The 25,796-nt window shown below is 30.7% G+C and overlaps 1 protein-coding gene across 4 annotated transcripts; it reads right to left on the reverse strand.

Moving 5' to 3' along the window:
* Positions 1 to 205: 205 nt before the first annotated feature.
* On the reverse strand, positions 206 to 25,377 carry LOC115888820. 4 transcript variants are annotated; one of them, XM_030908674.1, is made up of 7 exons: positions 25,259 to 25,377; positions 24,479 to 24,741; positions 12,932 to 13,123; positions 7,993 to 8,188; positions 3,414 to 3,545; positions 881 to 1,102; positions 206 to 758 (listed from the first exon to the last, which is right to left on the reverse strand). In XM_030908674.1, exons 3-7 carry the CDS (start codon positions 13,010 to 13,012, stop codon positions 562 to 564), a joined length of 828 nt encoding a protein of 275 aa, XP_030764534.1. In that variant the 5' UTR covers positions 13,013 to 13,123; positions 24,479 to 24,741; positions 25,259 to 25,377; the 3' UTR covers positions 206 to 561. The 4 variants fall into 4 exon arrangements, with proteins under 4 accessions (XP_030764534.1, XP_030764532.1, XP_030764533.1 ...); XM_030908672.1 differs by lacking the exon at positions 24,479 to 24,741; XM_030908673.1 differs by lacking the exons at positions 24,479 to 24,741; positions 25,259 to 25,377 and adding an exon at positions 15,612 to 15,807.
* Positions 25,378 to 25,796: the final 419 nt, after the last annotated feature.

Genomic DNA, 25,796 nt, shown 5'->3' on the forward strand with positions numbered 1-25,796 from the left:
TTCTCATTTAATTAAAAATAATAAATAAAAAGTATCTTTTTCTGATGTCGTGGCGGATGCGCCAGGCTTCAACTGGTATAAAATAATCCCCTATAAAATGAATAAATAAACCATCATTTTATAAAGTATATTCAAAAAAAGTATTTTTATAAAAGAAACTATTAATCTAAATAAAAAATCTTAAAAATAATACATGGTAAACATGGTATGGATCTTATATTTAAATGTGAATAGATTCTTTATTTATTAAAAATACTATTTATCATTAAGAGAGGTAGGCATATAAAGGATTTATTTACAATATTTTTAACCACATAACATGGATTTATTTTAAATAATATTCAAACGCATGTCGATTTCAAAAACTTTAGTTCAACATTATATCTCAAATTTTTATAACAATAAATGCTTCGTAAAACGTCAAATATAAAAAGAAATTAAAACGTCTTATGATCAAAAGTCCTCTGAATGATGACTGAATAAAAATTACATAAGAAATATCAATTTAAATCTATCTTATATACTGTATATACAGCTGTACAGAGAAAAGTGACAATATTATCAAACACTGTCAAGAAATGTCTCAAACCCGTCAAACGTTTGAAACAGTTCATAATACTTTAACTTCAAAGATGCGGTGGAATTTCTTTTATAAGTCTCTGTAAATTCTTTCAAGCTTTCCGCAATGGAGGCTGTCGATTCTGCATCTAAATTGAGCAGGCATGCTTCTTCGTTGGCCTGTGATTTCGTGCGTCGAACTGAAATTAAATAAAAAGTCAACTAAATCAAATACCTACAGGGCGTTTGTTAAATACATGCAAATAATGTTGTAACGAAGAGAACGTTCCTATTCATGACAAGAGACCTTCAAGATCATTACCTTTCTTTCGAGGAGGTTCCACATTTTCAAATTCAACCTCCAATATTTCTTGTTTAAAAATTTCGTTAAGGTTAGGAGGTTCCGATTGTGAAATTAGAAGCTGCTCAATGGCATGTTGTTGTTCGTCTGCTGCAATAGGATTTTGCTTACTACACGTAACACGTGGCTTTGTTAGGGGTCCTATCGGATCGGTGATCGGGTCCAGAACTGTCCGTGTTTCACCTGAAACATATAAATATACCGGGTGTTGCATCGTCGAGCGGGACATAGGAAATCCCATGTAAATTTTAATGGGGTCAATTATTGGCTTCCCTAATTATTTTAGAGAATAATTCTATTTAGGTTTACTGAAGAGCACTAAAACCCACATTCAAAAAAATAACTTTAGATATTTTTGATTATCTCGTTTACGAGTTATCGCCGATTTCTTTTTAAATATTTCTCCTTTCTTATAGCCCTGTATTTACTTATGAGCACCAGTCAAGGTAAAAGATAACTGTCAGATGAAGTCATTTCAGAAATTTATAAATTTAGTGCTTTATTATTATTGAAAACTCATTCCTACATCGGAAATCTTAAAGATGTATTTATAAATACAAATTAATATGAATTAAAGTAAAATAAAGTAATCAATTACAAGATTAATTATAGTATTATTACAATATTCAATAACTTATTAATTTAGGTACTATTAAATTGTTAGAACTTAAGGATTTAAGATGTTCAAATATTCCTCCATCGACTGCTAGACAATAACACAGACGATCATAAAATTCTCTTCTTACATTCGCTAGTTGGTAAACTGAAATTCTATTGCATTCGGCAGAAATAGCATTTTTTAACTCGTCTAGATTTGGGTATTTTTTATCCTTGTATATCCTGTTTTTTTAAATGGCCTCAGAGAAAGAAATCATTTGGCGAAATATCAGGAGACCTTGCTGGCCAATTTACTGTATGATTTAGGCCAATAACGTTTTCGATAAAACTATTGTCTAAATAGAGAACAACGACATACGGTCGAATCGGCCTACAAACACGTAAACGTTTACGTACGCATGCGCATTTCTTATACTTTCTATTTTTTATACACGTAAAAGATTCTTTACGTCTACGTATACGTGCCAGGAGCGGCCGACTCGACCGTATGCCGTTGTTCTCTAATATTCCCAAACAGCCAGGGTACTATATGCCAGGCAGCCATCCATTTGGTACCAAACTTCCTGATTTTCCCTAGCGGCATCATGTAAAGCAGGTAAAATATGATTTTCGAGTAGTTCCAAATAATATTCTGCATTTAAATTTCGCGTAAGAAATAATGGCCCGATAATATTGTGTCCGAATATCCATGTCCAAACATTTACTGTCTGTGGATATTGCGTCCTTGTTTCGACAAACCTGTCTTGGTTTTCTTTGTTCCAATATCGATAATTTTGAACATTGGGTTCATTATTTAAGGTAAACGTGCATTAGTCAGTGAAACATATGTTTTTTAAAAATTCCCTATCCGTGTTTGCTCTTTCCATCATATCAAAACAAAACGCCTGCCGCCGTATTTCGTCCCCATCTCGTAGTTCTTGGTGCTTTTCATATTTGAAGGAATAGTATTTATGTCGTTTCAAAATTCGAAACGCTGTAGTTAAAATTAGTTTAAACCGAATTTTATTATAGCTATGTTGATCACATTGAGCCGTGTTCAGCAATGTTGTCATTATTTGACAATTATCCTAGTGTCTGTCATTATTTTGTATAATACCGTGTTCTTTTTGAATCTTTGTAATTCTCGTTTTTTTGCCAATTTTCATAGTCTTTTTTTTTTTAAATGCACTTTTAAGCACAAACAGTTCTTTTAAGAACAAAATTTTCGAGTTTTTATATTGTATTTCTTGAAATTGTGTGTTGAAAATGTGCCGAAGCATTTAAACAGTCGAAGCAAAGAGCTTGTAGTTTCCCTGTTTTTTTTTAAACTATTTTGAACGAAAACGTGATAATAAAGGTCCTTTATTGCCCTTGACTGCAGTCATAAAAGTAAGTTTGATTGATAAGCACATTATACCACTGTCAAAGTTAGTTTTTGTTAAATTCAGTGATTATTAGTTTGTGCATTAATAGCACCCTCTTGTTATTACCACTTATGGCGTTTGTAAGATGTTCATTAATAAATAAATAACTCATAATAACGCTTAAAATAATCTTCATAATGGACTAGTTTTTGCCAATATGTAATAAGTAAAAAAAGCTATAAAACAAATAAATCAATTAATCACGAAAATATTAGTTATTAAATTAAAAATAAAACGTAAAACTCTTTAAAAAATGATATAATAAATATGTTGTTTGTCAATTTTAAATTAAGATTCATCTCATAAATCCATCACAATCTGGCAGCGCTGTCGCCATCGCTTGTCACTCAAAGTTAATCACGTGCATCGGAAGAAAAGATTCACTTAGTCCTATTAAATCGTCAAATTTAACGCTTTAAGGCTATCCAAATCTGAGTCACCCTGTACATTATGCTGCTAACAAAAAATCTTACCTGTAGCAGTATCAGGGATTTCTTGATGGTTCGTATATTCGTCGGTAGAGGTTGACAGTTGCTGATCTGCGCCATCGTTGTTTAAAGGATCTTTCATTTTAGTTGAATTCGCAGACTTAGTAAAAAGCTTCTCTAAAAAATATAATTCTGTTAGTACAGTATGATCGAAAAAAAAACGGAATCAAAGACGGCTGGGGAATGACGATGATAATTTTAGCGAGATCAGTCTGTAAACGTTATATCAAGTGCGTCTCAAAAGTGGCTCACCCCTATATTTTTTTAATTTTTTCAGATAAAAAAAAACGAAAATAAAGCATGATAATGTAAATATTCCTTTTCCATGTTGTACAATGCAGTTGTTTCGAAAAATCGTAATTTTTTACATTGAAAAATATTGAAAACCTTTTGAGTGCCGCTTGTGAGATTTTAATCTAATAGATTTTAGTACTGTAGAAACAATGTCAAAAGGTACTGGTTTAAAAAATTAAGATTAATGATCAGCTTTTAAGGTATAAAATTCAGTAAGTGTTATTATTAACAAAATATTTTTTTATACCGGGTGGCCAACTAAGAATGGACGCCGGCTGTATCTCAGAAACTACTTATTGTATAACTTTGGGAAAAAAATTAATTTAATAGTAAATCGACCAAGAGAAATCGCTGGAAATTATTTTCAAGTTCGAAAAATGTCCGCTAGGGGGCGTTTCTCTGATAGCCAATCAGAAAACAGGGTTTTTCTCAAAAATATGCAGGTGAACAGATATTTTAAATATTACTATTGTAATCATCGAGAAATTTGTATTTTTTTGGATATAGAGTATTTTGCTCTATCTCATAAAATAAAGTGGTGGGGGAAGGTTAAACTTGCTTTATTAAAATAAGGATAACTCTGGTTTAGGTTAGCCGATTTATCAGCGCAAACGACAACTGTCTATCTTCTGTCTAACGGGAGATATTTAGAAAATAAATCATATTAGGCTGTCGCCTAGGATTATAAGGTTTAAAAATTACAGTAGTAGGCTAGGAAACAAAAAGAGGTAAATTGGTTACGTCAAAATATCAAAACGCTTAAGTTCCGTTTTCATGCGTTTTTCAACCGAATTTCGGGCGTTTTCTTAAAAAAATGACGCCATAAATTTTTGAACGTGTTAATGTAACATTATCGTCCATTCGTATAATTTTTATGAATTTCTTGGTTAATTATACGTAGGTAGTTCTCAGATTAAAATGTCCGAAAGTCGGACAAACAATCATTTTATTAAAATTTCTAGGAATTTTGTGCCGCCATATTGCTTTTAACACAAAACGGCCGAATTTCGTATGACCGAAAACTAGGGGTTTATTCAGGGGCGGGAAAGTGAAATAGAAAAAGCGGTTCCACCGTTTCCACGGAAATCTCAAATAAAATAGTTCCAGCCCTAGCCACTAGGTGGTAGTGCAATTAATTTTTAGGTTAAGAAGTTGCTACTGGCTTTTGGCAGATGGCGTTAAATTAGAATTTTTTTGTAGTTTCCATAGTTTCCAACGGCCATTGTCATATTATTGTCAAATTCTCAAAAAATATTGTCGTTGTCATAGCGCCAATCATAATATTATCAAATAAATGATTATCAAAACGTTTTTCAAACTATAATTTGTTATATATGTTGTGTATGTGTTTTAATTAGACAATTCCTTTTGTTTGTGGTCCTAAAAATGTAATGTAAGTCTTTTATTTTTGCCATCATTTAAGTACCTATTTATATCTACTCCGTTTACAAAACTTCGGGCGTATTACGTTGGTCTTGTTTTATTATAATAAATGATGTTTAAATATTTGACTTATAAATAAAAACTTTAAATAATAAATAATATTTCACATGTTTGGCTTTAATTTTATTTAATAATTGTATAAATTATACTGTTAAATCTTATTTTTTACACATAACAACGATACTTGTTATTAGTATTGTTGAATTTGTGTAAAAAATAAGATTTAATAATCAAATTTAATTATTTTAGAGTAAAATTCAATAAATACGCTCATTTAAAAAGCCCGCGCTTCGATCCATTTAAAACAAGCCCTACTCAATAGATGGCGCCACTTCTGTAGGACCATTTTTCAGTATGGCCATAGATAAATGCAACAAGTTTAGATTGGAAAGCCCGTAAAAATTTTGGGTCGCGAAATTATTTTGGGTCGCGACCGTTATACGCGATCTGGCGCTGCTATAGCGGTCGCTAAGAACAACGGCAAACAAAGACAGAAATAATTTTCTCTTGTCAAAGTCAGAATCTTCAAAAATCATAATAATCTTTCAAAATCTAAACCGCTCTCATTAAAGAAATTCCGAAAAGTGTTTATAGCGTCTATTTTCAAAGTAATAATTGCTATCTTGTGAGTTTAATTCAAGTTTTATATACTCCAACCGGTAATAATTGTGAAAAAGTGGCATTAAAAACTTAAAAAGCTGTGCTGTGAACTGTGAACTGCAAAAACCATCGTGGATCGTGGCATAACGTCGGTTTCCAATGTTTCATAGGTATTTCATACATGCGTCCTTATATAAAATAAAGTTTCTTGTACGAACACACTGTCTTTTATTTATAAAATTAAAGGAAAATAATAATAAATTTGAATAAACAATATTTGGCGATATAATTCCGGAAAAAGCCGAACCGCTCCGAAATTTTCAAAAGTTTTGGGTCGCGACCGTTGCAAAAATAGCGCCAAATAGTGTTTACATTGTCCTTATGGGCACTTTCCAATCTAAACTTGTTTCATTTATCTATGAGTATGGCAGAGTCCATTCTTTTTCTAGCTAGGTATATTCTTTGGGTTTATTTCATGTTACGTCATTTAGTTATTAATCCAAGTTCGTCCTTGATTTCACTTATTTTCTTATTTTACCTGTTGTTTGTGTTATTGACTATTATATTATAAAGTTTATGTCGCCTGGGTTATTTTTCATATAGCACCGAAGGTGCGAATCTTAACGATATGCACTATTCACTATTGGTCCAAATCTACCCTTGATGCAAGTAGTTCAGCACCAAGACCGTCGGTCGTTAAATGTTTAGTCTGGAATTATAGGAGGGCGAATGATTGGACTTTTTTAATTATCTGAATGAAATGAACTATCTATAATTTCTAAGAGATGAATTCCCAATTTTGTTAGGGGATCCATCAGGATGAAGTTGCATTTGTTGCAATTTCATCAGCATGAAGGCAGTTGGTGTAGTTGATGCAGTTGGTGCAGTTGTGCCGCTTATTTTGTTATGAATGTGTGGGGCTTCTTGGATACCACTTACTTTACTAGATAGAGACGCTAGAGCGGCATATTTCCATGGCCAGCTAGGTCATCGGATGCCTGGGTTTTAATTTATGTGGTCAAATGAAGAACGAAAATGGATAAATAACAAATAAATGGTATTAAAATAAAATTAAAATATATGTTTTGATATTTTGACGTAACCAATTTACCTCTTTTTGTTTCCTAGCCTACTACTATAATCTTTAAACCTCATAATCCTAGGCGACAGCCTAATATGATTTATTTTCTAAATATCTCCCGTTAGAGAGAAGATAGAAAGTGGCGGTTTACGCTAATAATTTGGAAATTTTGTGCACTATTTAACGGCGAAAAGAGAAATATAGCCTCCTATTTAAATTTTTTATGCAATAGCGCAATATCTGTTATGATGTCAAACAGCGCCCTCTAGTTACCACGAAAAAAATTCTGGAAACAAAATTTATACTGGAGATCATTAAGGAAGAAAAGCTGTTTTAAACGAGCCCTAGTTTGTTCAAATCGGCTAACCTAAACCAGAGTTATCCTTATTTTAATAAAAGCAAGTTTAACCTTCCCCCACCACTTTATTTTATGAGATAATATAGCAAAATACTCTACATCATAAAAATTACAAATTTCTCGATGATTACAATAATAATATTTAAAATACCTGTTCACCTGCATATTTTTAAACCCCAGTTTTCTGATTGCCTATCAGAGAAACGCCCCCTAGCGGACATTTTTCGAACTTGAAAATAATTTCCAGCGATTTCTCTTGATAGATTTACCTATTAGAATTTTTTTCCCAAAGTTATACGATAAGTAGTTTCTGAGATACAGCCGGCGTCCATTCTTAGTTGGCCACCCGGTATATAAGTTATATTAATAAATATAATAAATAAATGCGGGAAGTTTCTTCAAGCTTGGAAGTAAAAAAATAGTTCATTTTTATATTTTTTGGTATGTGGTGTTTTGTTCTTGTTTGTTTTGTATTAACACCGTTTTTTTTTAAATAAAATAACTCGATTACATTTTTTCAGTTTTGTACAGTTTTTTTCACAATATTTTGAAGTAATAACTTGTCAGTCAAATTTTAAATATATTAATTTCCTGCTATGCGTTCCAATCGTTCCAATTGTACCAACTTATTTCTTTGTAAAATAAAATAAACTACTTTGAAATTAAAACGACAGACACATCTATCACTGTCAAGGATTTTGTCGTTGGATAGACTATATCTACCCCTTAAAATACTTGCACTTATTTCTGGGACACCCTGTATAATTTGAAATTTCGTAATTACTCACTACAATCGTCAGGTAAATACAGGGAAGGCACAACTCCATATTTTAAATTTGAATTTCTGACAGTGCCTTGTTCCAATGTGAGTTTTGAAGATTCCCCAAAATGAACGTCGCATATTCTAAAATTTTTTCGTACAGAAAGAAAATCTCTTTCGGTCAGTTTGGGATTTTTTATTAACGATATCCACGTTTGATACATCTATAACAAATAAAAAAAGAATTTAAGCAAAGAGTAACAAAATATAATTTAAGTTAACACTGTGTATGAGTGATACCAATTAAACTTTTTGTTACGTCATCGAGGACGCGATTTTTAAATTCATTATTGCCAACCATGGACATATTCGGCGCCGGGCTGAGATCTCTGCTGTAAAAAATGTCAAGTTGCCACATTTATTTATTTATTTCCTGACATTCTCATTCATTATGACACTTTAGTTTTGTATTATGAGTTTTTGGTTTAAATGAATTGCGATGTGATACCTTAGGCTTAAAAAATTTTACTAGCAGACCTTGCAGTCGAACATTGTTCTTTTTAAAACCGCTTAATAGCCGCTACAAAAAACGCATCGCAACCTTATAGAGAAATTTTGAACGGGAAACAGTTAATAATGGCCCTTTATGTCCCTTAAGTGCTGTTAAGGAGGTGAGTTTTGTTGAAGTATATAATAACTGTTTATATATTTATAATTCATTTATTTTTGTTAACTAAAATATTTTGATTAAAATAAAATATGTAAAAGATGGCAACGCTGTGCCGGTCAAACTTAATCACGTGACTAAAAGTTTATTTGGTATGGTCTAGTGTTGGAAAAATTCGAATTAAATAATACGACTAATTCGATAGTAAATTAAAACTAACTAATTCGAATTATCTTTTTCGATATAATCGAGATAAAAATTAGTAGTATTTTATATTATATCTGTGGTAACCGAATAACAAATGAACATAAAACATAACCTCTTATGGACGAATACGAATATTAGTAATTAGTAACGATGGGAACTATCGAATGAATTAGACTATCGAATGGTTACTGAATGAATGATTTCAACTATCGAATGGTTTTATTCGAATAAAATCATTCATTCATTTGTATACTAAAGCATATGTGACAACCTCGCCGTGCGACTAAATGGTTATCGTTGAGCCACGACTATCGAATGCTTTTGATAAATGAAAAATGAAATTTAGTATTCGTTTGATTTTTGTGTGCGTCAGTGCATTATTAGTTCTTCAAATTTTATAACTTCACCTTATAAATACTGTGCTATTTTTGCGTTTATTAAAATATTTAAAATACTAAAATAGTAGTTTTTTTAATTGACGATTGTGTGCGTGTGCAGGTGTCAAATTTTTCCGAAAATTTGTGTGATTTTCTGTAGCTCGATCTTTCAATTATTTTATTTTATATGGTATTTATGGTCTATTTTTTAATGGGAAATTTTGAGAAGTAGCAATTTTTAAGAGAAATGAGATGAACTTGAAGTTTTACACGTGCCAATTTAAAAAAAAAGTTAACGATGTTTGTATTTTGTTTATGCTAATTCTCTTACATGTAGTTTTTTGCGAAGAAATATTTCATTTATTTTTTAATGTAAATGCCAGTAAAAGTAAATATTATTTTTTAATAATAATGTAAAGTACCCAATATAAATAATTTTGATTTCTAATTTTTCATTTATATTTTCCTTCCATTACACTGCATGCTTAGAAAATTAATAAATGTTTATATTTCATGATTTTAAAGTTTGTTGTTAATATAACAAATTAGCTCTGTAATTATTATTATTTAATAAACCAACGATGCCAAAAAATTTAGAGACTATATTATTTTTAAATAGGATCTAATATAAATAATTTTGACTTCTAATTTGTTGTTTATATTTTGCTACTACGTAAAAAAATGTTTATATTAAATTATTTTAAATTTTGTTGTTAATAGGTATAACAAATTATTACTGTTATTATTATTTTTATTAAACCAGTCTTTATTAAAAACATTAAAAATCATTTTCCTACATCCGAAATATTTTATTATCTAACCTAACCTAACAACAGAATATTAATAAAAAAAATGCAAAATATATAGACATACTATCCGTAACTAACTAAAGCCAAACAATAATATTCTTTGCTAATATCAACTAATACCAATATATGGCAACAGCGCCCTTCATAATGTATTTTCTGTGTAAATACTAGCACCTCAATAAAAAAATAATGTGTCCTTATCTTTATATGACTCCGCAAAAAATCAAAGATGCCGGCTTCTTTCTAGCATTGCCACCGACCGCTGTCGGGTTTCTCGGAAAGAAACCTACGTCGCCGGGCGACAACTAAAATCCAGTTAATATTTTATTATAATCGATTCTGACGAATAAATGAATTTCATAAATGAATGAATTTTATAAATGAATGGTTTTTGCTGCCGAATTACTAGAATACAATATTTCAAGGCAGATGACGCATCTATTCGATAATTTTTATTCGAATAGTTTTCAACGAATGTTTTTTTACTAGCTATCGAATTATTCGAATGAAATGCAACTATCGAATGTTTCGATAGTATTCATTCGATAGTTCCCACTACTAGTAATTAGTATAGTACTATTAGTAGTATTCTTTCGTTCGGAACGAACTGAAAATTTTCACTTAAACTGATTTATAAAGGGAATCGACAAAGAAAGGACCGATCCGATATAGAAAAATCCAGAAATCATTGTTATTTCCTATACCACGTAGGAATAAATCAGTTTAAGTGAAAATTTTCATTTCGTTCAGAACGAAAGAATACTACTATTATTTGGTTCATTTCCATCTCACCCAAATTTCACCGAACACCTGCCGAACACTAAAATTAATTTTCTTCTTTTATCTAAATAATTATTGATTGCAACTGATAAAATAAAAAGAAATACGAACCGCACGTAAACAAGGACATACTTATATCGTTTTAGAAGAAGCTTTTATTTTAGATATGAGCTTTTTTCAATAGGAATTGAAACAATCATAAACTCGGCACTTTTAAATTGAAAATTTTAAATTATGGTTTAATTTATTAAACGGCCTCGGCACAGTTAATAGAATACATTGAATAAAGAATATTTTTTTTTATTTTATATTCAGTGATAGAATATAGGTATGGCAATGGTTCAGATTTGTTTAAAATAGCCCCTAGACGAGCACTAGCTGGGACGAATTTATTTTTAGGTTAAATTTATAATACTACTAAATAATTCGAATTATTAATTCGATTGTGAAATATGAAACATTACTAATTATTCGATGGTGAAAATAATTCGATTATTCCCATCACTAGTATGGTCTATAGGTGCTTCGATATTCATGTACAGGGTGGTCGAAATTAGTCTGTTTTAACAGAGAAAACCTATTTCCTGACTAGATAGAGCAAAACCGACATAGATGTCATGGGCTCGATTTCTGAGATAGGTTTAATGGCGTAAACCGCTTGTTGATATTTTCACTGCCAACAGAGACACGGGGTCTTTTTGAATTTTTTACCATTTTGAAAATTGCCCATAACTTTTTTATTTCGCGGAATAATAAAATTCTGTAAAAACATCGTTAAGGCACTTTTTTAAGCACAATCCATTGGCGTAGTCAGTTTTTTTCTATGCTTGCTCTTTTTAACAGAAATAATAAAAAATATAATTTTTAAATGGAAATCGTAGTTGGCTATGAACTTAAAAAAATGCTGGCGTTTAACCCTTTCCAACGATATAAAGTTATGGGTATCTATTTCTAAAAATGAGAGAAATATGGGGGTTTTTATCTTTATATTTGCTTAATTATTTTTTATCACAATTTAATATTCTATATTATTATTTATCTGCACAATTAAAGACTTTTGAAAAGGTAAATTAACATTCTATTATTATTACTAATAGCCTTGTTTATATATTCTTAAAGTTGGTCAACCGACTAGACAAAATGTGCTGCCAACTGGAGGACAAATCGTGAACCTTTCGGGGCGGAGTCAAAAATATCGATTATTTTCGTTATTTTCCTTAGAGTAATGTAATAATATAGCCCCGGGTATCTGCGAACTTTAATAGTGATCAGCTGATTAAGAAATTTAAACGAAACTTTTATTTTACTGTAAATTGTGGATTATTTTTGCCTGTTATTTTAAGAATTCTAAACCGTATTAACAAAGAAATTATTATTTCGATATGTTGGTACATTATTTATAATTTATGATAATGCTAATTGGCTGTTAAATAATATTTAAAAAAGTTACACAGGTACCTATTTTAATTTGATTTAATGCAGGTTTATAAAAGAATCATTTCATTCTTAGATTATTTTATTCTAAATTGAGTGCTTTACGAATTTTACGATATTTTTTTTTTGAAAACATAAAACTAATTGGCATGGTATTATTGTTATGGAAATTAGCCAAGAAAGAAAAGAATTGGCTATAACGTAATTTTTCGAAAAAAACATATTATACCTATAGCTGAAAAGATTAAAAAATGATTATTTAAAGATTAAATTCTTTTCAATAAATTAAAAATATACAGGGTGTCCCATATAAAAAATCAAATTTTCTGTTGATAATTCTTAAATTATTAATTTTAAAAAAATTATACTTAAACCATTAAATTCTACGTAAAAAGGTGCTTCGGAAATGTTTTCATAAAAATACAAAATTTTCCATAGCAAAAAAGTTACAGCGATTTGTTAAATATGTATATTTTTGAAAAACACCCCGTAACTCCGAAACGGTAACAGATATCGATATGCGGTTTTCACCATCATGTTTTTGACAAAAATTGAGCTCCAGACACCGATATTAGTTTTTGTCTATCTCCTATAGAAAAGGGTGTTTCAATTTAAAAGCGTCGAATTTGACCCACTCTGTACACAGCATATGTATACAGTGTTTTCAAAAAGTGTCGTGAAGTAGGTGCTTACGTTATAATCAGTGGGAAATATGTGCATTTTGACAGTCTTCCCGGTATTGTTACAAAGCGGTACACAGCAGGAAAACACCATGTTGCTATGAAATACCAACTTCCTCCTGAGAAGCACCTTTACGTGGAAATCACCAAAACACAACTATCTTCTTTTTATAGGTAGGTATAAGTTTTAGACCGTTTATTCTACCTATAATTATAAAAAAAATCAAGGTGAATCATAATTCTTAAATATTTTGCTGCTGAAGTAATTATAGTGAACATCAAATCATTGGTTTCCATTACTGAAAGTTGCCGTATAAGAGCACATAGGAACAGAAAGAAGCATTATATTATTATAAACAGTTTTTTTTTGCTGTAAGTTTTATTGTGGCTGTTGGCGATCGACAGTCGTAATATTGCATTAGCAACACTGTCCCGCTTTTTCATTATGAGGATCTGGCAACCTTGTTGTTAGGAGATTTTATGATTGATACTTTAAGTAAATTATGTCAATCCAATGACGTCAATTTTTTGGGATTTTCTTTTTCTGCTTGTAAATTTACAAGTTTTGACAAATCTAAATAGTTTTCAATGAAAAAAAAATACTATTTTTCAATACAACTACAGTAAAAACTCGATAATCCGGCTCAATTAAAACAAGGGTTAATCCGGATTATGGGCGTCTTGAATTTTAGTATGGGTACGTTATAAAAAAACGGTTAAAATAAATACACTTTATTCTCAAAACAAATTCAACAATTATGGAAATAAGTAATAATAAAAATGCATTTTTAATATACACACTAGGTATATAGGGTGTCCATTAACTAAGCGTCCATTAAAAGTTTCTAAAGAACTACAACATCTAGCACGGAGATTTTTTGCACATTATAGTTTCAACGAGATCTATCGATTAAAATTATTTTCAATATGGCTGCACTTCCGGAAACGCTAATAATTGACTTTTAGGCTATACAAATTTGACTTTTAGGCTATACTAAATTTTCTTGACAGGTAGTTTTTTTCGTCCAAAAATTTTAAATAATTTTTTTCTCAAAAACGGTTAATGTTAGAGATAGAGTGTTTGGCATCAATATTCATAGAATTTTACAGAGAATTTAAGTGTGTAATAAAAAATGGGGGCACCCATTTAAAATAAAAAAGTTGCTATCAACTTCCGGTATTTTCGGAAGTGCCGCCATATTGAAAATATTTTTAATCGATAGATCTCGTTGTAAAATAATGATGGGCGAAAAATCTCCGATCTAGATATTGTGGTTCTCTAGAAACTTCTAATACACGCTCAGCCTGGGACACCCTGTATATTCGATTACAATTAAACTTTAGTCAAAGAGTAGATAAGACAAGACACGACAGTTCGCGCGGTACCTTTCATGTTTGAGTGGTGGGGAGAGTGACCTCGTCTCGCTTGTCCCTTTAAATTTTCGTAATTTTTTCGCGGGAAATTTGAAATAGACTATTATTAAAACTTGCCTGTATAGCTTATAAATAGTTACTGTATGGGTAAAGAAATAAATAGAAACGAAAAAAAAGATGAGTTTTCTAAATATTATATAAAATAAATTATAATTAGAAACATATTTGGGGAATAAAGATAATAAAAGCAATATTTTGTATATCGTTGGTAAACAAGATAAAGTGACCAAGTCGATTTGTAAGAAATGTTTTATTTACGTGTATTTTTTTTACATATGGACTTGAACAAGTGTAAAATCACAATGTGGAGTTTATGTACAAAAAAATAGAGTTGCTCAATTTTTTTTTAAATATATTACAAGCTTCTAACCATGTCTTCGATCTATGGATTACATTTAGTTTAATAACATAATTATATAGTATATTTCTATAAAAATACTTTTCAGGATCCTTTGGAAAAGAGTGAAATATTATGTTTGTCGAAGAATAAGACCTATTTTTGTAGTCTTTATAAGCACACACATTGCCACCATCTCGTTTTTTCCTGCTACTCGTGTCCTGTTCAGTATTCATATTTAACAATATTTACAAATTAGTACGCAACAAAAACGATACTAAAATTAAACCTTAAAAACTCTCAAAACGATAATATATCGAAAAACTCTGAAAACACACTTTAAAAAGGCAAAAATGCAAGAAAACAACTAATCAGATTTGTTTATGTTTAAGCCTGATTAGCACAGCTGATTAGCGTCCTAAAATCATAGGTTAGAATAAATAAAATACGCCGTTGTCAGATTTTCAGATTTTATCTGTTTATCTTTGAAATCAATCAACTTAGTTAATCATTCTGTTTCTTTGATATTATCAGTACATTGCGAAAAAAGAACCTAAACCAACATAAACTAAAAATTTACATTTCCGTATTAACATACGTTACTTATATCATTCTTATATTATTAATTTATTTTCAGAAAATCTTGTTTATTTTTCAAAGAAATATACTTGGCAACAGACAAAATGGGACTTGATGGGACCTTTAAATTTTAATATATCTGCGTCTCTCTCGCGAAATTCGATTCTTTGTTCACTGTCGGCTCTTGTCTTATCTACTCTTTGCTTTAGTTACGTAATCGAGGCCGCGATTTTTAAATTCATTATTGCCAACCATAGACATATTCGGTGCCTGACTAACTAAAATTTGGTGTGAATCAGGTGTTTGGATTGGAATTATTCAGATATTTATTAATAAAACTCACCTAATTGAATGGTGTTTACCAATAGCTGAGTGGGAACTGCATCCTTTTTAATTAAGGATTTATTTCGCGATCCAATATAGGCTGATTCTGGTCCAAAGTGTACATTACATATTCTATACACAGCACGAATCCTTTCTAAAGGTTTCACTTTTAGATCCAGACGTCCAATTGTAGATAACCAAAGATCACACAACTGAAATATAGATGAAACATATTATAGATAGTTTAAATCCTTTAATGCATAAGTAATCAATATATTATGTTATAGTACTATTGCAATAAATAAAAAATAAAAAAATATCATGCTTTGATGAATGTCAATAATTATAATACATTTAAAAATAGCCAAATTTGTTATCCATTAATATTGAAAAAAAAAACTTTAAGATCACCCTCAAAAAACTGAAATTCCTGCATGAACCGTGCAGATATACCGGGTGCGACTCAAAAGTGGCTCACCACTATAACTTTTTTACTTCTTCAGATAAAAAACGACATTTGGTATTTTAGTATATAACATAAATTAGGATTGATTGACGTATTCAATTGTTATTGGTCACTTCCTGTTTCACCGGAAATTACTACAACTTTTGATTTTTAAATGGCACCCTCGGTACTTTTTTACTTTATTCGATAGAAAATGACATTCTGAATAGAATGACATATAATATGTCAACTTTTGACATTTTTGCTTAGAACAAAATTGAATTTTAAATTTCAATCTAGAGTGCCATTGGCATCCAGTGGCTGTGTTAAAAACACTAATTTTTAATCAAGGAGCCTTGGACAAATAGATTTAATCTAATTTTAGTCTAATGTTTTTACTGTCTTGTCCTGACCGGTTAAAAGATGCCCAAATCGTATTTTTAATCATATCTCAATTTTTTCAAATGAAACGAGGGTGGATCATTGGCATATTTGGAAAAGGCATTTTTTTTCGAGTAATTTGGTACCACTTGGTATTTCAAGTCAAATTGTCGTTATGAATCGCACGTTGCAATTTCAAATAAACCATATTCAAAAATGTCAAAAGTTGACATATAATAAGTCATTCTATTCAGAGTGTTATTTTCTATCGAATAAATTAACAAAATAGGGTACCATTTAAAAATTAAATGTTGTAGTCATTTCCGGTGAAACAGGAAGTGACCGAAAACAATTGATTACGTCAATCAATCCTAATTTATGTCATATACTAACATGCCAAATCTCGTTTTTTTATCTGAAAAAATAAAAAAGTTGTGTTGGTAAGCCACTTTTGAGACGCACCCGGTATATGAATAAATTAATAAAAATAATGAAAACGTGAAAAACTATTTTTAATTAGATATTTGAAATTAAACTATAAAATAATAAGATTATAGGCAACTTACTTGTTGGTCATTTGGAAAACGATGCATTTGAACATTTTCTTTGTTCGTGTTATTGCATCCAGGTACACAACACACAAATCCCATTTTTTATTTCTATTGAGAAATTGCTCGAACAGAAAATATATTGAGAGGATCAATTAGTAAAACGTAGTGTATAGCGTTACGGCACCGTATCCCATAATGTGTTACAGTAAACGGTTATTGGTCGGTTCTTCCTTGGTGGACAACTAACTATAGCCAATGCCTTCTATTAAAAGATCAGCCTTCGGGCGGACTTTTGTTTACTTCATCAGCTGTACATACTTAGATATTGGGTTAGATTCCGTTTCATATTTTGTCGGTTGATTTTTGGTTTTAACTCTTTGATTTTTGGTATTATTTATTATTGTAGTGCAAAAAACTAATTATTTTGGTGTTGAAGTGACATAAACTACTACCAGATATATGGTCACTCGGTTTCGCACAAAAAAAATAAAATTTTAAAAATTACACGTTGTGCAAGTGATTTAACCTAAAAGTGCCCATACATTTTTTACTTATCGTGATTTTTGTGTGTGTTTTTTAAGACTCTAACAATTCATCAATAAAGCTTAAGTGGAGTGTGTTATTGGTGCTATGCCTCATCTTTGTTGTGTTCCTGGTGGAAAGGATAGTTACTAAGGATAGTTATTATACTAGGCAGCCTAAAGTGTCCGGAAGAGCAAGAAAAGTGGGTACGAGTTATAAATCAAGAGAATTTTATTGAAAATATCTTTAATAAATTTAAAAATAATATTCTCCCATGATGGTATTAATGAAAACTGGACAATTATGTTTATTTTATTCATATTGTGGAATCTCCACTCCAAGTGTTGCTGGTTCAGCTTCGATAGATTCAAACACGTAAGTAGGTATTATGATCTAGGAAAAAATAAAGAATATGTGTATTAGAGATCATGAAAAAGATTATTATTTTGAGTTCAAATGTTAAAAAAGATTTTTGTAAAAACAAGACTGATACAGTTTAAAAGAAGAATGTGTTTTTGTTTGATAATAATATATATTGATAATAATATATATATATATATAATATAGATAATAATATATATATATATATATATATATATAAATTTGATAATGTATGTTAAGCATAACATATATTTGTTCAGTAATTTTTAATGAATAGTATTGATTATTTATAATACCAAATTAATATCAAATATTTAAGTGATGGCTGAATACAATATGAATAAAATAACAATAAAATTGGTATATTTGCATAATACAAAATTAAGTTTTAAGAATAAAGGTGTTACTAAAAATACTAAGAAATTCATATTTCTTTGTTTTAATTGGTCTAATGTTATTTACATTTTACGTAAGAATTATACCGTATCATCGAAAAAATCGGCGTCTAGTTGGCTTGGAAATGAACATCGATGACATTCCCTAAATAACTGTACACATAAAATAATTAACTAGAATTTTACAATCTTGGAAAATTTGATATTCTTGAACCTTGATTCTAAATATTCTAAATTTTTTGATTTTCTTGGAATTTAGGTTCGGGAAAAACGCTGATTGATTTTTCATTTGGTTTTCATTATTTTTATTTGGTTTAAAAAAAAACGGTTCGGCTAACATTATAGCCTCAATCAGTGTTGTGTCATATGAAAAAAATAGTGTCGAATATAATCCAAAAATTGCATATAAAATATGCACACCACGCACATAATGTTTACTGCGTACTCCATAGTCAATGTAGATAATTTTAGTGTTAAGAATAATAATTTTAAAAATATGTGGTCATCTTTTGATAAGTTTATATTAGTTTATTAATTGCAGTAAACATTATGAGGTGTGAATTATATTGTATATGTAATTTTTTGGATTATATTCGACACTATTTTTCTCATATGACACAACACTGTGAAGGCTATAGTTAGCCGAAACGTTTTTTTAAACCAAATAAAAATAATGAAAACCCAAATGAAAACTTAATCAGCGTTTTTCCCGAACCTAAAAATCCCAAGAAAATCAAAAATTTTAGAATAATTTAACATATAAAATGCCAGCGATCTTCATTTCATAGCCATCGCTGACGCCTTTTTAGATAATATTGTATTATTTGTAAATATAATTTTTCGAACATTGATACTTGCAAAATATACATATAAATTTTGTGAATGCAAATAATAATACATCACTATTAGTAGATATTCAATGTTTTTTGTTAAATTAGATCGATTTTCAAACCCCAAAATTTAAAATATATTTACATTTTACCCATTATCTTATGTACCTATACATTATTTGTACATTGTAAAACATTTGCTGCATATGTATGGTTCATAGTTTATTTGCCAAAGTATTTATTACTATAAATAGGTATATATGTTGTAGTTATTAACTGTATATTATGTATATTTCATTTAAACTATATCATTTTTAAAATACAAACCAAAAATCTGAGGAATAATTATGTTTTCCATGTATTCTACAACATATTTATTAATCCGTTATATCTAACTAGCGTGACGTCATAAATCTCGCCCGTAGGCTGATCTTTTAATAGAAGGCATTGCTATAGCCTTAGAAAAATAGATTTAGCTCTATTGATAAGGCGGTCGCTTCCAGATCGAGATGTCTTGGGTTCAAATCCTATAAAAATATTTATTTTTTTATTTTTTCACAGGTGTCAAGGTGTAGTGAAAGGTTGATCTAGGTAACAGCAATCAAAACACGCTGTAAGCATGATTTGATTGCTATTACCGAACGCCAGTAAACGCCACTTTGGACTCGACCAATCACAGCATTCACCGTACCAGGTTATGGGATACGGTACCGTAACTCTATAACCAGCCTTAATAAAAATAAAGAAAAATACTTAAAAACGCGACACTTGAAATGGCACTGACAGACTCGACAGAATGACACTAATGACAAACGGCAAAGCGCTTTTCAAGAGATTTTTTCCGGATTACAAGATATATAATTTAAGCTTGGCCTCAATCCGGACTAGTACGATATCCGGATTATCGAGTCGCTACAGTATGGTGATGGAAAAGGAATACTTAGATCATATTATCATAGATAAACGAAACAAGTTTAGATAGGTAAGTGCCCATAAGGAAAATGTAAATACTATTTGGCGCTATTCTTGCAACGGTCGCGACCCAAAGCTTTTGGTAATTTCGGAGCGGTTCGGCTTTTTCCGGAATTATGTCGCCAAATATCAAGGACTCTATATATTCTAAAGGACTGTTCGATCGCGCCAAATCGCCGCTGTCGTAGTGGCCGTGGATGCCTACGCCACGCAGGGACCAGCGCTCCACAGTGCGGCGGATGGTTATTCTAGCGGGACAAAATCTCAGGAGCGATGTTTGGGACTTAACATCCAAGAACGTAGCAAATGGTCTAATATATAGCAACCATATGGTTAAATTTATTTATTTATTAATAAATAAATAAATACAAGATAATAAAACTATGATATTATTCGTACATGACACACAAAAACCGTACTGTAAACTATTGCCAAATACATAAAATTATGATATCAGGTGAAATACTTACAAGAAACTCTTTAACAGTTATTTTTTAATTACTTTGTAATCTTGTGACACCCTGTATATTTTATTTTAAAAAATTCTATTTTATTTTGAAAATAATAAATAAGATAGATATTTTAATTTTAACACTCGGTAATTGTAAATTCATATATAGTAAGTATCTAAGACAATTTTTTAAACTTTTATTAAAACTAGTAATAATCATTTAGTTTTATTATAAATTATCAGAAAGTAAAAAAAGACTTCAGCACATCGTCATGCTTTATTTAACTAGAATATCATTTGGATGTTTTTGTCTTGAGGAAAATTGCCGAACTGACTATTGGTGTCATTTATTAGCTGCCCATACACGGGAAGGCCCTGCCTTCGGCCTTGGCCTTGGGTCGGGGCCTTTAACCCAAAATACCATAGGTTTGCGCAAAGACATTATAAACATAGACCGAACATCTCATTCATAAATACTCGTTGGTAGTGTATCAAACATTCCAATGTGCCAAACAAGGACAGAAGAGACAGAGAAGTCTAAAATTTCCGACCCCGGCAACTAGGCGCATTTGGATTGTTCTAATGGCCAGTGGCGTATAGTTTTTTAGAACGAATTTAATTAGTAAAGTAAAAGTAAAGTAATTAGTAAAATTTTTACTCCATATTAATATACTACATTAACACTTTTTCGTCAGATGAGTTTTGTTATAAGGTCTAATATAATAATATAATTAATATCCCACATATACTTATGTTGAAACGTTAGTAGTTTTCGAAAATCGCTCCAACGTCGATTTTCAATTTAAACTTTCAGTTACTTCTATATAAACTTTCAGTTACTTTTGAATATTTACAGGGTGACTTAGGCTTCCGAAACATTTTTAAATAGGTATTAGGTTTGTAGTTGGTGACTTTTCTTTTAATTTTGTTTTCAGAATGTGGAGGCAATGGTAAAGCACATTTTAGACATTTTTGTAAACATAGGTGGCCGGAACATATTTTCAAACTAAAGTTGTAGATTTGCCATTAAATGTCCATTCCAGAAATACCTAGGGTTGCCACTTGTCCTTTTTTGAAAAGGACAGTCCTTTTTAGAAATAACTTGTCTTTTTAACTTTTTTTGACTTAAAAAGTCATTTTTATTTACGTATTTTCCCTGAGAAAATTACCTACAGCAAACAGAAATATTTATTATTTAGAACTTCCCGTTTAATCTCAAATGACAATTTAGGTTTTAGTTTTACCTTTTTTTATCTTAAAAAGAACTTTTCAAAATTAGTAATTAGTAACGATTTAGATAGTTCGCAATCGATAGCTTCCTGTGAAGTACTGTGTAATAGTTGTTTAATCTTGTATTATTAATAACTTCCTATACCAATAAAATCAATATTTAATGAGAAAACTGTGTTTTTTTTTGAAAATATAATTCTTCTTGTATTATGATGGTCTTCTTCTTGTATTATGATGGCTCTGATACGAGGCAATTGCCTTTTAGTCTCTCAATAGAAGGCATTTATCATTAAAAGTATAAAATCTGTGTGCTACAGTATGGGATTTCTGTCGCATAATAATGAATACCTATTACATTTATTTACAAATCAATTACTTTTAAAGGTAGCTTCATCAAATAATCAAATTTTAGTTAAATGTCCCAATCTTATAATATAAATGTCCCGATCTCTGTCGTCAATCTGTATGTTGACAAAAATATTTTGAAAATGTGCGTTACACTGGCCCCCATCTTATGTAAAAAATTGAAATAAAAATCACAAACCAAAAACGTAATAGGTAAAAAGCTTTTTTGGAGGCCTGGGTCACTCTGTATATAGGTAGGTATAAAACTAGTAGCCTAAGAATTATTTACAGTTCGTCCCATTCTAAAAAAAAGTTAAACACACCGTACAAATAACTCTAGGAAGATGTATTTGTACGGTGGTAAAAAATTGTCTAAACAAGGCCGAAGGGGCAGATATAATAAAGCAATAAAATGTATAAAAGGTCTGGTAAACACCTCTGTTTATTTGTTGAGCAAAATTTCTTTAGAATATAGTATATAATGACCAAAATATGACGCAAATTTGAAGAAAAAAAATGTCACTTTCTGGCTTATAATAAAGTTTCAAATGCAACGTTTATATTCAAATTTGTTATGATCTACAACAGTTAGGTAGTAATTGAGACGAATTATAAATTAATTACCGGCTACTACGTTCTTGTTTTAATAGATCAAAATTCAACAAATATAATTAGAAATTATTTTAATTGTGAGGAGGCTCCCTTGTGGGACGCCTATGTACAATTACGGCGGCATATAAAATGTCAAAACAATATCTACAATGCCTGTGAAAAGACAAATTTGGGTAATTTGAGCTTATTTTTCCACACACTTGACACTGTCGTACCATATTGAAAATTCGCAGATTCAAAAGTACGTTAAAGAAAAACAAAACCTACTGAAAAACACTGAAAAGTTCACTTCGGACGGCAAAGTTCCGACTTCAAACACAGTAAGCTAAACGTAGTACGCTATAACGGACCAAGGGCCATCGCGAAGGGTGGTGGGACGGACGGCTCATTTCATTTTGGAAGACTAGCAGCGACGTTGCCAATAGTTCTAGATATTTCAGCACATTAAACAGTAAACATGTGCTTTAATAGTAACGCATATATCCTCTGGTTAATAACATATTATTACGCATGCTTCTTTAAAAATAAACTATTAATTTAATTAAGGAATTGAGATTTATTGATATCCGGTGAAGGTTTTAAAATCACCTTTTGTGCAAATCAAACTAAGTAGATAGGCGCAAATTTGATATGTGGCAATGTCGCCTTCTCTATCTCAGTTGGTTTTTACAGTACGTAGTCAACCTCCGAATGTTTGATCGGGTTAAAATTCATAATGTGATATCTGTTCTTCCTAAATCTATGGGTTTGCGTGAAATGCAAAGCCCGCGGATATATTTCCGCTATGATAATTTGGGTGAAAGCCTCGGCCTCAAGACCAAGTCCGAAGGCCGGGCCTTTCCGTGTACGGGCAGCTATTAATTTTTTAAACTCAGTGCCTTTCGATGGAGTTAAGGTTTCAACAATTACAGCAGCATCCTTACTCCCACTAGCCCTAAAGCTCATAGTACTTGCAAAACCTAATTCTTCTTTTGAATGCTCTTCAATTAACCCTTTAACGAGTCTTTGTTTTGTTTTTATACTATTCGAGTGAAATGAAACTTTTGGGCATTCACCTGGTAAGCTTGAACTTCCTGTGACTGTGACTACCTGTGTTAGTAACTATGGATAACTCAAAAGATCTACATCATTCAATATATCGATATTAGAAAAAAAGTGAAAGTTTGATATCTGCAGAACAATGGCACGAAGGATTTTAACAAATAATATACGTACAGTAGAAAAGTACATCCCTTTGGCAATCTTCAACATAATTTGGCTTTGGAATAAAATGTATAAGCACTTGTAAATATTTTGTTTTTGTATGATCTCTGCCTTTCTGAGCAGAAAACGACCAAATTTGGTTGATATGAATGTATCGAAATACAAAGAACATTCATGCATTTTTATATCAGTTGAAATGTCTACTATTTATTCTTATCAGTACACATTTTCTGGCTTATTTCTACCCAAACGGTTTTGTCCCGCTAAATTTATCTTCCACCGCACGGTGCGCTCGTCCGTCAAACGCAAAAATAACTGTCACTGTCTAAAATCTTTAGCGCCAACCAAACGCCAACTTCAACTCGGTCCCTAGATGATGTAAAAAAACTGACAGTGCAGGACGATAGGAATCGAGCTGTCCTTATCTCTATAGTATCCTTTGAATAAGAAGACTAAGGAAGGAGCATAATGCTATCCATGTATTCATGCATATGGCCAGAAATTTAATTTCAATTTGCAACAAATTTAGCCGTGCATTTTCGAACCCTCTGTATATAGGTAAGCTAACCTCTTATTTCCGCTACGATATCTCTTCTTATCGGCAAAATATCTCTTATAGGAGCTTTATATCTATAGTCATCGCCTGTTGGAACATATCCAGGGATATTCAAGGTAGGTAAGGAATTTTTAATCCATTTTCCATTTTGGAAACATCTCGAATCAAAATGTTTTTCGCAAACTCAACAAGAATCTGGTCGAGAGAAAGATTTTTTATTATTTATTCTCTCTATCCAAATTTTTCTCCTTGCTAAATCCTTCGGAAGTACATGTCTGAAAATATTAATTGTTCAAAATACAGGGTTGTTCACCACATACGACACGGAGTATTGTATGTAGTAGGTTATTTGGAGGGTGTTAATGCATTTGTTAGCCTGGTTATTTGGGGGTGTTAGTGCATTGGTTAGGTGGTTATTTGGTGGGGTTGGTTGGTTTTTACTACCCCTTGCTTTTGGTAAATCCTAGGTTTTACCGCATTTCGGACGTTTACAGTATATACATAGTACTTAAATTCATTATAAGCAGTTAAATTGGACAGTATATGTATATAAAAAGAAACTACTAAAGAGAATGCTGTTTTCATTTCTTAAAGAATGCATATTATTGCCAGTAAATATTCTGTATTCAAATAATAATTTTTCTCAATATTTTCCTATAGTATGGTTATTAAATTATATTAAATTGGTAAATAACAAAGGATCCAGACCTCTAGATTCTCTACTAACATCCCTACATCCCTATTGCTCATTGTTTAAACCTTTCTTTAAACCTTGTTTAACAAAAACATTACCTAAGAGACTATTTCTTGTGCAGGGTTCTTTTACCTTCGAGAAGCAAAATAAAAACATCACAAACATGCGAATCTTATGCGAACGCGAAGCAAAACGAGAATCACAAAATATCAGCTGATATCAGGTATCCACAGAATAATGAATAACGAAAAACTTTAAAAAACTTTCAAAGAATAACTAGTTCCATAGATTAGTTACACAAGTTTCAGCTGTTGACACAGAATATGAGTATGATATATGATTTATATGATCATGTATATGATAAAAGAGTAATAACTATATTTATTCTATGGATACACCAAAACAGCCATTAGTTTTTTAAGGGTTTTTTTAACGTGTAGAAAATAGTTTTTTACGTTGTCGATTGTTTACGTTTTATGAAGACATATTTAGCGCAGTTAAATCAAAGTTAGTAAAAAATATTTAATTGTCGAGTAATAGTTAATTGTTTAACTGTAATGTTAATTTTTAGCCTTTTTATTAATAATTGGTTTTATTTTTTTGTAGAATTTGAATTTTAGATAAAAACAATCGAAA

Source organism: Sitophilus oryzae, unplaced genomic scaffold (assembly GCF_002938485.1).
Source record: "Sitophilus oryzae breed Bouriz unplaced genomic scaffold, Soryzae_2.0 scaffold_808_pilon_pilon, whole genome shotgun sequence".
Lineage (NCBI taxonomy): Eukaryota > Metazoa > Arthropoda > Insecta > Coleoptera > Curculionidae > Sitophilus > Sitophilus oryzae.